Source organism: Rattus rattus, chromosome X, assembly GCF_011064425.1.
Source record: "Rattus rattus isolate New Zealand chromosome X, Rrattus_CSIRO_v1, whole genome shotgun sequence".
Taxonomy (NCBI): domain Eukaryota; kingdom Metazoa; phylum Chordata; class Mammalia; order Rodentia; family Muridae; genus Rattus; species Rattus rattus.
In genome coordinates, this window is record NC_046172.1 from 62,171,586 (window position 1) to 62,182,945 (window position 11,360).

The 11,360-nt window shown below is 38.5% G+C and overlaps 1 protein-coding gene across 1 annotated transcript in view; it reads left to right on the top strand.

Annotated features, from left to right (window-relative positions):
* The window catches only part of Apool (apolipoprotein O like), a 30,221-nt gene extending 18,861 nt beyond the window's left edge, over positions 1 to 11,360 (top strand). Inside the window, exon 8 of the mRNA XM_032889398.1 lies at positions 10,796 to 11,360. Within this exon, the coding sequence (XP_032745289.1) occupies positions 10,796 to 10,884 (89 nt within the window). The 3' untranslated portion in view covers positions 10,885 to 11,360. The remainder of the gene's footprint in view (positions 1 to 10,795) is intronic.

Consider the following 11,360-nt stretch of genomic DNA (forward strand, 5'->3'; position numbering starts at 1 on the left):
GAGGGTTAATTGTCTCACCCTTAGAACTTAGCATTTGTCCATTTCACATGTAAACAAAGTTCCATGACAGGGGAAATAGTGATTATGACGACAGGTTTTAGGAGAAGACCCGAAGCTGAATACCACACTCAGTATTTGAATAGTTCTATTACATGGGGCAAGATGCCAATCAACATAGGTTTGTTTCCCCACCCACAACTGAGGTTCCTCATCCACAAGAAAGAAAAGACTTCTCACATTTGCTGTTAGGGTTAAGTCTTAATCTCTCACTTTTCTCTCTCTCTCTACCTGGCTCTGTCTCTGTCTCTCTCTCTCCTCTCTTCCCTCTTCCCTTTCCCCTCTCTCTCTTTCTCTCTCTGCCTCTGACACAGAAACACACACACACATTCACTCACACACTCACTCTCGCAGGAACACACACATATCCCCTGACACAGGGTCTCAATATGCATTCCACAATATTCTTGAACTGCCGCCAGTCCTCCTGCCTTATAGTAAGGTCTCTTGAGTGCTGAGTAAGGCTTCAAACCCCACAGATTATCAAAAAATTCCACAGAAAATTCTGGGCTTTCCATATTTTAAGAATGTCAGAAGATTAGTGTTCTAAAGATAGGAAGACCTTGCCAATTTAGGAAATTGGAGTAAAGCAAGCCTTTAATCAGACAGTTTCTGCCTGGGCCTGGAGCTGACCCTGTGCTACAGCTCTCTGTACCCAGATCCCGCTGGGAGAGAACTGGATTCTCAGAAGTGCTGACACTCCTAAGAGCACAGGTGAGACCACCACTTCTGCTCACATTCATGCCCCAAGAGGAACCTGCCTAAAGCCCTCAAGACACAGAAACTAAAGGGCAGTCAGGGAGAGGATCCTTCTGGACTCTGCCTACACCCAGAGCTGACCTTGTGCCACAGCTCTATACCCAGATCCCCCTGGGAGAGAGCTGATCTCCCAGTAATGCTAACACACAGGCTTACATGAGGGTCAAGCCACTGTCAGAGACAATAAGACCAGCTGACACAAGAGATAAGCAAATGGCTAGAGGCAAGGGCAAGATCCTAATAAACAGAAACCAATGCCATTTGACATCATCAGAACCCAGTTCCCCCACCAGAGCAAGCCTTGGACACCCCAAAGAAAGAATATTAAAAGCAGTAAGGAAAAAAGGTCAAGTAACATATTAAGGCAGACCTATCAGAATTCCACCAGACTTTTCGCCAGAGACTATGAAAGCCAGAAGATCCTGGACAGATGTCATACAGACCAAGAAAACACAAATGTCAGCCCAGGCTACTATATCCAGCAAACCTCTCAATAAAAATAGATGGAGAAACCAAGATGTTCAATTACAAAACCAAATTTACACAATATCTTTACATAAATCCAGTCTTACAAATGATAGTAGATGGAAAGCTCCAACACAAGGAGGGAAACTATACCCTAGAAAAAGCAAGAAAGTAATCTAAATTCAGCTAACCCAAAAGAAGATAGCCACACAAATGTAATTCCACCTCTAACAACAAAAATAACAGGAAACAACAATCATTGGTCCCTAATATCTCTCAACATTGATGGACTCAATTCCCCAATAAAAAGACATAGACTAACAGACTGGATACAAAATGGACCCAGCATTTTGCTACATATAGGAAAACCACCTCATTGAAAAAGACAGACACTACCTCAGAGTAAAAGGCTGGAAAAAATTTCCAAGCAAATGAGTCCAAGAAACAAGCTTGAGTAGCCGTTCTAATATCGAATAAAATGGACTTTCAACCAAAAGTTATCAAAAAAGATAAAGAAGTACACTTCATATTCATTGAAGGAAAAAAAAATCAAAGATGAACTCTCAATTCTAAACATCTGTGCTCCAAATGCAAGAGCATCTACATGAATAAAAGAAACTATAATAAAGCTCAAAGCACATATTGTACCTCATACAATGATAGTGGGAGATTTCAACACCCCACTCTCATCAATGGACAGATCATGGAAATGGAAACTAAACACAGACACAATGAAGCTAAGAAGCCATGAATCAAATGGATTTAACATATCTATAGAACATTTCATTCTAAAACAAAACAATATACGTTCTTCTCAGCACCTCATGGTAGCTTTGCCAGAATTGACCATATCATAAAACAGGTCACAAAACAGGCCTCAACAGATACAAGAAGATTCAAATAATCCCATGCATTCTATCAGCTCACCATGGACTGGTCTTTAATAACAACAAAAATGACAGGAAGCCCACATGCACATGGAAGCTGAACAGTGGTCTACTCAACGACAACTGGGTCAAGGAAGAAATAAAGAAATTAAAGACTTTTTAGAATTTAATGAAAGTGAAGGCACAACTCAGCCAAATTTATGGGATGCAATGAAAGCAGTGCTAAGAGGAAAACTCATAGCTCTGAGTGCCTCCAAAAAGAAACAGGAAGAGAGCATACATTAGCAGCTTAACAGCACACCTAAAAGCTCTAGAACAAAAAGAAACAAATATGCCCAAGAGGATTAGATGGCAGCAAATAATCAAACTCAGGGATGAAATCAACCAAGTAGAAACAAAAAGAACTATGGAAAGAATCAACAAAACCAAGAGCTGGTTCTTTGAGAAAATCAACAAGATAGATAAACCCTTAGCCACCCTAACCCAAGGGTACAGAGAGAATATACAAATTAAGAAAATCAGAAATGAAAAGGGAGACATAACAGAAACTGAAAAATTCAAGAAATCATCAGATCTTAGTATGAAAGCCTATACACAATAAAACTGGAAAATCTGGATGAAATGGAAAATTATCTAGACAGATTCCAGGTATCAAAGTTAAATCAGGACCCGATAAACTATCTAAACAGTTCCATAAATAGAAGCACATAGTAAAAGTCTCCCAACCAAAAAAATAAATAAATAAAATAAAGGACCAGATGGGCTTAGTTGAGAATTCTATCACACCTTCATAGAAAAACTCATACCTATATCATCCAAACTATTCCACAAAATAGAAACAAAAGGAACACTACCCAATTACTTCTATGAAGCCATAATTACACTTATGTCTAAACTACACAAAGACCCAACAAAAAAGAAAACTTAAGAATAATTTCTCATATGAATCAATGCAGAAATACTCAATAAAATTCTCACAAACCGAATCCAAGAACACATCAAAACGGTCATCCATCATGATCAAGTAGGCTTCACCCCAGGGATGCACAGATGGTTCAATATAAGGAAATCCCTCAAAGTAATCCACTACACAAACAAACTCAAAGGGAAAAAAAGTACATCTCATTTGATGCTGAGAAAGCATTTGACAAAATTCAATACCCCTTCATGATAAAAGTCTTGGAAAGATCAGGAATTCAAGGCCCATACATAAACGTAGTAAAAGCCATATACCACAGATCAATAGCCAACATCAAGCTAAGTGGAGAGAAACTTGAAGCAATCACTAAAATCAGGGATTAGACAAGGCTGCCCACTCTCTTCCTACCTATAGAATATAGTACTCAAAGTCCTAGCCAGAGCAATCAGACAACAAAAGGAGGTCAAGGGGATACAAATCGGAAAGGAAGAAGTCAAAATATCACTATTTGCAGATGATATATGATTGTATACTTAAGTTACCCCCAGAACTGCACCAGAGAACTGCTAAACCTGATAAACAACTTCAGCAAAGTGGCTGGATATAAAATTAACTCAAATCAGTAGCCTTCCTCTACTCAAGGGATAAACAGGCTGAGAAAGAAATTAGGGAAATGACACCCTTCACAATAGTCCTAAATAACATAAAATACCTTGGTGTGACTCTAACCAAGCAAGTGAAAGATCTGTATGAAAAAAACTTCAAGTCTCTGAAGAAAAGAAATTGAAGACCTCTGAAGATGGAAAAATCTCCTATGCTTATTGATTAGCAGGATTAATATAGTAAAAAATGACCATTTTTCCAAAAGCAATCTACAGATTCAATGCAATCCTCATCAAGATTCCAACTTAATTCTTCATAGAGTTAGAGTAATTTGCAAGTTCATTTGGAATAACAAAAAACCCAGGATAATGAAAACTATCCTCAACAATAAAAGAACTTCTGTGGGAATCACTATCCCTGACCTCAAACTATGTTACAGAGCAATAGTGATAAAAAATAGTGTATTGGTACAGAGACCAGCTTGTACATCAATGGAATAGAATTAAAGACCCAGAAAAGAACCCACACACCTATGGTCACTCGATCTTTGATAAAGGACCTAAAATCATCCAGTGGTAAAAAGACAGCATTTTCTAGAAATGTTGCTGATTCAACTGGAGGTCAGCATGTAGAAGAATGCAAATTGATCCATTCTTATTGCCTTGTACCAAGCTCAAATCCAGATGGATCAAGGACCAACACATAAAATCAGATACATTGAAACTAATAGAAGAAAAAGTTGGGAAGAGCCTCAAACACATAGGCACTGGGGAAATTTTCCTGAACAGAACAACAATGGCTTATGCTCTATCAAGAATCGATAAATGGGGATCTCATAAAACTGCAAAGCTTCTGTAAGGCAAAGGACTCTGTCATTAAGACAAAGGGGCAACCAACAGATTGTAAAAAGATCTTTACCAATCCTATATCTTATAGAGGGCTAATATCCAATATATGCAGAGAACTCAAGAAGTTTCACTCAAAAGAATCAAATAGCCCTATTAAAATGGGCTACAGAACTAAAAAAAGAATTCTCAGTTGTTGAATATCGAATGGCTGAGAAACACTTAAACAAATGTTCAAAATCTTTAGTCATCAGGGAAATGCAAATCAAAACAACCCTGAGATTCCTCCTCACACCAGTCAGAATGGCTAAGATAAAAATCTCAGGTAATAGCAGATGTTGCCAAGGATGTGGAGAAAGAGGAACACTCCTCCACTGTTGGTGAGATTGCAGACTGGTACAACCACTCTGGAAGTTCCTCAGAAAACTGTACATTGTCCTACCTGTGGATCCAGCTACATCACTGCTAGGCATATACCCAAAAGATGCTCCAACATATAACAAGGTCACATGTTCCACTATGTTCATAGCAGCCTTATTTACAATAGCTAGAAGCTGGAAAGAACCTATATGTCCTTTAACAGAGGAATGGATACAGGAAATGTGGTCCATTTACACAATGGAGTACTACTTGGCTATTAAAAACAATGAATTCATGAAATTCATAGGCAAACGGATGGAAGTAGAAAATATCATGCTGAGAGAGGTAACCCGATCACAAAAAAACATACACATGGTATGCACTCACTGATAAGTGATTATTAGCCCAAAAGCTCAGATTACCCAAGCTACAATCCACAGACCACATGAAGCTCAAGAAGGATGACCAAAGTGTCTATGCTTCAGTTTTTCTTAGACGAGGGAACAAAAATATTCCTAGGAATTACAGAGAGAAAGTGTGGAGTAGAGACTGAAGGAAAGGCTCTCCAGAGACTTCCCTACCTGGGGATCTAGCCCATATACATACAGCCACCAAACCCAGACACTATTGCTGATGCCAAGAAGTGCATGCTAACAGAAACCTGATATAGCTGTCTCCTGAGTCTCTGCCAGAGCTTGACAAATACAGAGGCGAATGCTCACAGCCTACCATTGACCTGAGAATGGGATCCCCAATGGAGTAGTTAGAGAAAGGATTGAAGGAGCTGAAGGGGGTTTGCAACCCCATAAGAACAGCAATACCAACCAACCAAGAGCTCCCATAAACCACCATCCAAAGAGTACACGCGGACAGACCCATGGCTCCAGCTGCATATGTAGCAGAGGATGGCCTTGTTGGGCATCAGTGAGAGGAGTAGCCCTTGGTTCTGCTAAGGCTCAATGCCCCATTGTAGGGGAATGTCAGGGCAGGTGGCTGGAAGGGGTGCGTGGTTGGGGGAACACCCTCATAGAAGCAGGGGGAGGGGAATGGAATAGGGGGGTTATGGACATGAAACTGGGAAAGGGGATAACATTTGAAATGTAAGTAAAAAATAGCCAGTAAATTAAAAACTAAAGAACAATATAAGTAGAGGTGTTAGAGGCCTTAGGAAATTTCTATATACCTTTAAGTAAATCTGAAGCAAAAGACACATACAATTATTTGTCACATCCCTACTAATACTTCTGTGTAACACTTTTGTTAGAGGAATGGCTAGTCACAGATTGCCATTACTCCAGTGGATAATCCCATAGACATGACCACATGGGCAGCATTAATGGGATTGGATTATTTAAAAGAGACAGTGGGAGGGTAAGAGGAGGAGAGCGAGGGGGGGGGAGGGGAGGGAGAGGGAGAGAGAGAGAGAGAGAGAGAGAGAGAGAGAGAGAGAGAGAGAGAGAGAGAGAGAGAGAGAGAGAGAGAGAGAGAGAGAGAGAGAGAGAGAGAGAGAGAGAGAGGAGAGAGAGAGAGAAAGAAGGAGAGTCAAAGAAGAAAGAGGAATGGAGAAGGTGAATGGAGAGAGTGGGGAGTGGGTATGATTAGGATCCATTGTCTATATTCATGAAGGTTATTGATCAGTTTCTTATATTCAAGTAGATGGCCCCAAATACATGCATATATGGGCAGCAGTAACAGGACATAGTGTTTTATCAAAAATAAAAAAGGGGCTGGAGGATGGCTCAGCAGTTAAGAGCACTGATTGTTCTTCCAATGTACCCAAGCTTGATTCCCCAGCACCCATATGGCAGCTCATGACTGTTAACTCAATTTCCAGGTCATCTCATGTCCTCTTCTTGCTTTTGTTATAATAATGAAGTTTGGAAAGGACGGATTTGGAAAGATATGGAGGTAGATAAAATCATATATCATTGTGCACATGAATGAGATTCTCCCCATCCTAGATGGAGAGCAATAGCCAATCATTGTCAACTGAGAAGGTTAAAATCTATTTTCTCTAGGGACAAACCTCATGACAAGTTATTTAATCCCTTGGAGTCAGCCCTAAGCATGGTTACATATGAGCAATAATGGACTACGCTGTGTGCGTTTATTTGTGTGTGTGTATATTTGTGTGTGTGTATGTGCGCGCGTGTGCATGTGTGTGTTTCTGAAGTTTAATGAGAGTAATTGCCTTCCTAGAGTCTCTTTAGATTTCTGTGTCCATTTAATCCGGAACTTTTTTATTTACATTCTAGCCATTGCCCCCACTCCAGTTCTCCCTCCCACAATTCCTCATCCCATTACCCCTCCTCCTTGCTTCTAAGGAGGATGCTTTCCCTGTCCCCAACCAGGTTCCTTCTCTGGGACCTCAAGTCTTTCATGGATTAAGTGTGTCTTCTCCCACTGAGGCCAGGCCAGGCAGTCCTCTGCTATATATGTGCTAGGGGCCTGTATCCTTCCTGGTTGGTAGTTTAGTCTCTGGGAGCTCTCTGGGGTCCGGGTTAGTTGAGAATGCTGGTCTCAAGTAGAGGAACAGGGTTACTAACCTGTAGTTAAATTTCTGCCCCAGAATTGTCCCTATCAAAAAGAACTACAGGGAGAAAAATGGAGAAGAGACTGAGTGAAAGGAGGTCCAGTGACAGGCCCAACTTGGGATTCAGCTCATGGAGGAGTGGAGCTATGATGTGTTTACGGATGGGAGGCAGAATTTCTATAGCCACAATTTTCACTCAAAAATTCGTGTGTATGTAACAATACAGAAGTCATGAACTAAGAGTGGGGTTTACATGGAAGGAGTTAGAGGGGAAGGAGTGAAAACGATAGAAATACAGTACTTATATATGAAATTCTCAAAAGATAAAATTTGAGTAAAAATTCTCAAAAATAAAAGTTGAAAGAAATTTTCAAAGAATTCCAAACAGCTCAGCAACCCTTTTTACATTGTTGAGCAGTGGCTGCCACCAGGTGGCAGTGAAGCTGCATATGAGCAAGGCTGACAAGCACTGAACTAGCATTTCTTTACCCTGCTTTTTACATCCTTTTCAAAGGGTTTTCTAATTAACAATTAAATAGTGCTGATACATTATTATAGATGTCAAAATAATATCTAGCAATATATTTAATACCTACTATAATTTTTAAATAGTACCATTTGAAAATCTTAAGATAATCTGTAAGGTAATATGAAAACACCTGCGATTTCTGTTGGCAATAAAAAATGTAAACATAATGTTCTTGAGGTTTGTCACCTAGATTTAGGACTGAATAAGATTTCCAGTTTTAGAGATTAGTAACTATATGACAACTTTTCTGAGTCTTATTTAATAGGTCATGAATTTTATAAACCTCTGAAGGGACCTCAAATTAAAAAGTTCTATTATGTGGATAATAGTATTAATATCAAGGATAGTGTTTATGGCCTGATTAAGACTTTGGTCCTGATACCATATAGAAATGTCACACTTCATAAAGTAGAAAATACTTGTAAAAATTATAAATCATTATGTTCAAAACTTCTCCTTTGTTTTAATCATAAAACTGAAAATAAATTCTTCTGTGGGAAAAATGTATAGCTCCCCAAAATTATAAAAATCATTTAAAAATAATTCAGACATTGAAAAAATTAAAAATTAAAACAATTGGTGCATGTACTTTAAAGAGACTAGAAAATTTAACCTGTAATTGTTGACTAAATGACTACTTTGGATATCTTAAGACAAGGTAGCCTAACCCCTAACTTGTTCTTTTTTTAAAATTTTTTATGAGATATATTTCTTTACTTACATTTTAAATGTTATCCCCCTTGCCAGTTTCCTGTCCATAAGCCCCCATTCCCTCCCCTCCCCATCCACCATACGGGTATTCCCCCATACATCTCCCTTACTGCGCCCACCATACTTTGCACTGGGGGTCCAACCTTGGCAGGACCAAGGGCTTCCCTTTTCCCTGATGGCTATTCTCTGCTACATATGCAGTTGGAGCCCAGGGTCAGTCCATGTATAGACTTTGGGTAGTAGTTTAGTCCCTGGAAGCTCTGGTTGGTTGGCATTGTTGTTCTTATGGGGTTGCAAGCTCCTTCAGCTCTTTCAATCCTTCCTCTAATTCCCCCTCAAGGGGTTCCTGTTCTCAGTTCAGTGGTTTGCTACTAGCATTGACCTCTGTATTGCACATGCTCTGGATGTGTCTCTCAGGAGAGATCTGTATCCGGTTCCTGTCAGCATGCATTTTTAGCTTCATCAATCTTATCTAGTTTTGGTGGCTGGATGGCCATTCCTTGAGTTGCTAAGGTAAGCTTCCTTTTCTAAACAATAAAAGAAATGTTTTTACTATTTGATTGTTCCTTGCCTACTTACCATGCACAAGGTAGTATATGCATCATGCTGAACCCATCATCTTACCTAATGCTAAAAGGAAGTATGTGATATTGTTACTATATTAACTTCCATTTTCAGAAAATCCAGTTCTCTGTAGGAATTGAACATGCCTACATTCAGTCCGGCTCCCCCACTTAGCAGTTAATATTGGTCAAATTAATATCTAAATTAATTAATAAATTAATCTCCTTATTTGTCAAATGTGAACAATGCAGGCATGCATCGCTTAATGACAGGGATAAATTCTGATGAATTTGCCATTACGTGATTTCACCAGTGTAGAAACATCACTCACTGTGTGTACACAACTAGTTGGCATAGGTCAGTATGCAGTATGGGTTATATTATCAACCTAATCCCAAACATGTGTGATGCACTGAGCTACACCTTCCTGGCACATAACTAACCTGTCAAGCTAACTATTAAGTCACATTACCAAATCTAAAAATCAGTTTTCAATCTCAAATCCATGAAATCCATCCATAACCATGAATACAGGTTAAACTGCCACATACTCACTTGGTCTGTATGCTATCACTTACTCTTGGTTCTTGTTGTTCATATCTCTGTCTTAATCTTAACCTGAACGGGTACAGTATTCCAAAGAGTTCCCTTCTTGTACTTATCTGACTATAGATAATGCTATCTTGTCCATCTGGCTGAAACTGTAATAAACCAGTTGGGGCCTCTTATAAAATGTACTGAATACCCAATATTTCTACTCATATGTAGAATAAATAATTAAGATTCCACATAGCCAAAATTTAACATTTTATTTGCTTTCTCCCAAATCTATTTGTATCACATGTTGTCCTATCTCAATAACTGTCAGCTCCTTTGTTCTGGTTTCTCAAGTTAAACAGTCAGTCTCTTTAGGAAATTCTGTTTATTTTACCTGCAGAATTATTTTGTTACCATTCTCACAGTTGTCACCATGAAGCCCTCAGTACTTCAGGGAATAATGCAGTGGCTTCTTACCTGCTATTCATGCTTCTGTGTTTGTTCTTCTATGGTCTCTTTTACTTAAAATTGTTCTCTTATTAAGTATAACTATGTCACACATCTACTTAAAAATTGCACATCAATTTAAACTAAAGGCTAGGTCTTAACCATGACTCTAAACTAGCCTGATGTCTTCTCCTGTCTCTCATTAACATCCATTTTTCTACTGTATTCCAGCCATATTGGATCGGATCCTCACATGTGTCATCTCATCCTGGAAGCCATTTCCCACAATACCTATTTATGGAACACATGCCTGCATCTTCCTCAATTCTTTCCTCAAATATCCTCTTTCTAGGAACCTTATCTAAGCCACCTTATTTAAACTTGGAAATTACCCAAATACTTTATGTGTCTCTCCATGATTTCTTATTCTGTGAAACATATAACTATCAAAGGATTTGCTATGTATTTTACTTACCTTGTTGTCTATTTCGCCCATGTTAAGGCTCATATCGTTTTGTTCACTGCTATATTCCCAGTACAAAATATAAATATCTTCTTTTTCACTTTAATACTTTATAGGTACTACACAGTTTATACCTGACCCCAAGCTCATGGACCATGGGCAGTCTCATCCAGATGATAAAGATATGTACAGCACTAGAAGCTGAACTTGAAGCTACATAGAGAACTGCAAGATGTACTACGTTGCAAACAATGATGAAAAAAATCACATAATGAACGGGTAACTGACAGAATGTGACGAAATTTTTCCATGACATTTTCAAATAAACAGTTTGGTCAATGAGACAAATGGTAAAAACATAAATTAATGAATACAACACAAATAATATTAACTGATTGATGAGGGAACTGAAGTAGTAGAAATACTAGGAGTATATTCTATGACTTGTAATAGAATTTATTAGAAAGCAAAATGAAGTGAAGATATAAATGTCAATAAGACTGAATTCTAAAAACATGCATATAAAAATATATGTATGTATGTATGTATGTATGTATGTATGTATGTATCTGCTTCAGTTTTCCCAATTATTGTCAGTTAACTTAGAATGGGGGCTAGAACAATATGTTTTTCACTTGACTTTTTTTTAGTGCTGGAATAAAATATCCATATTTTATGGCA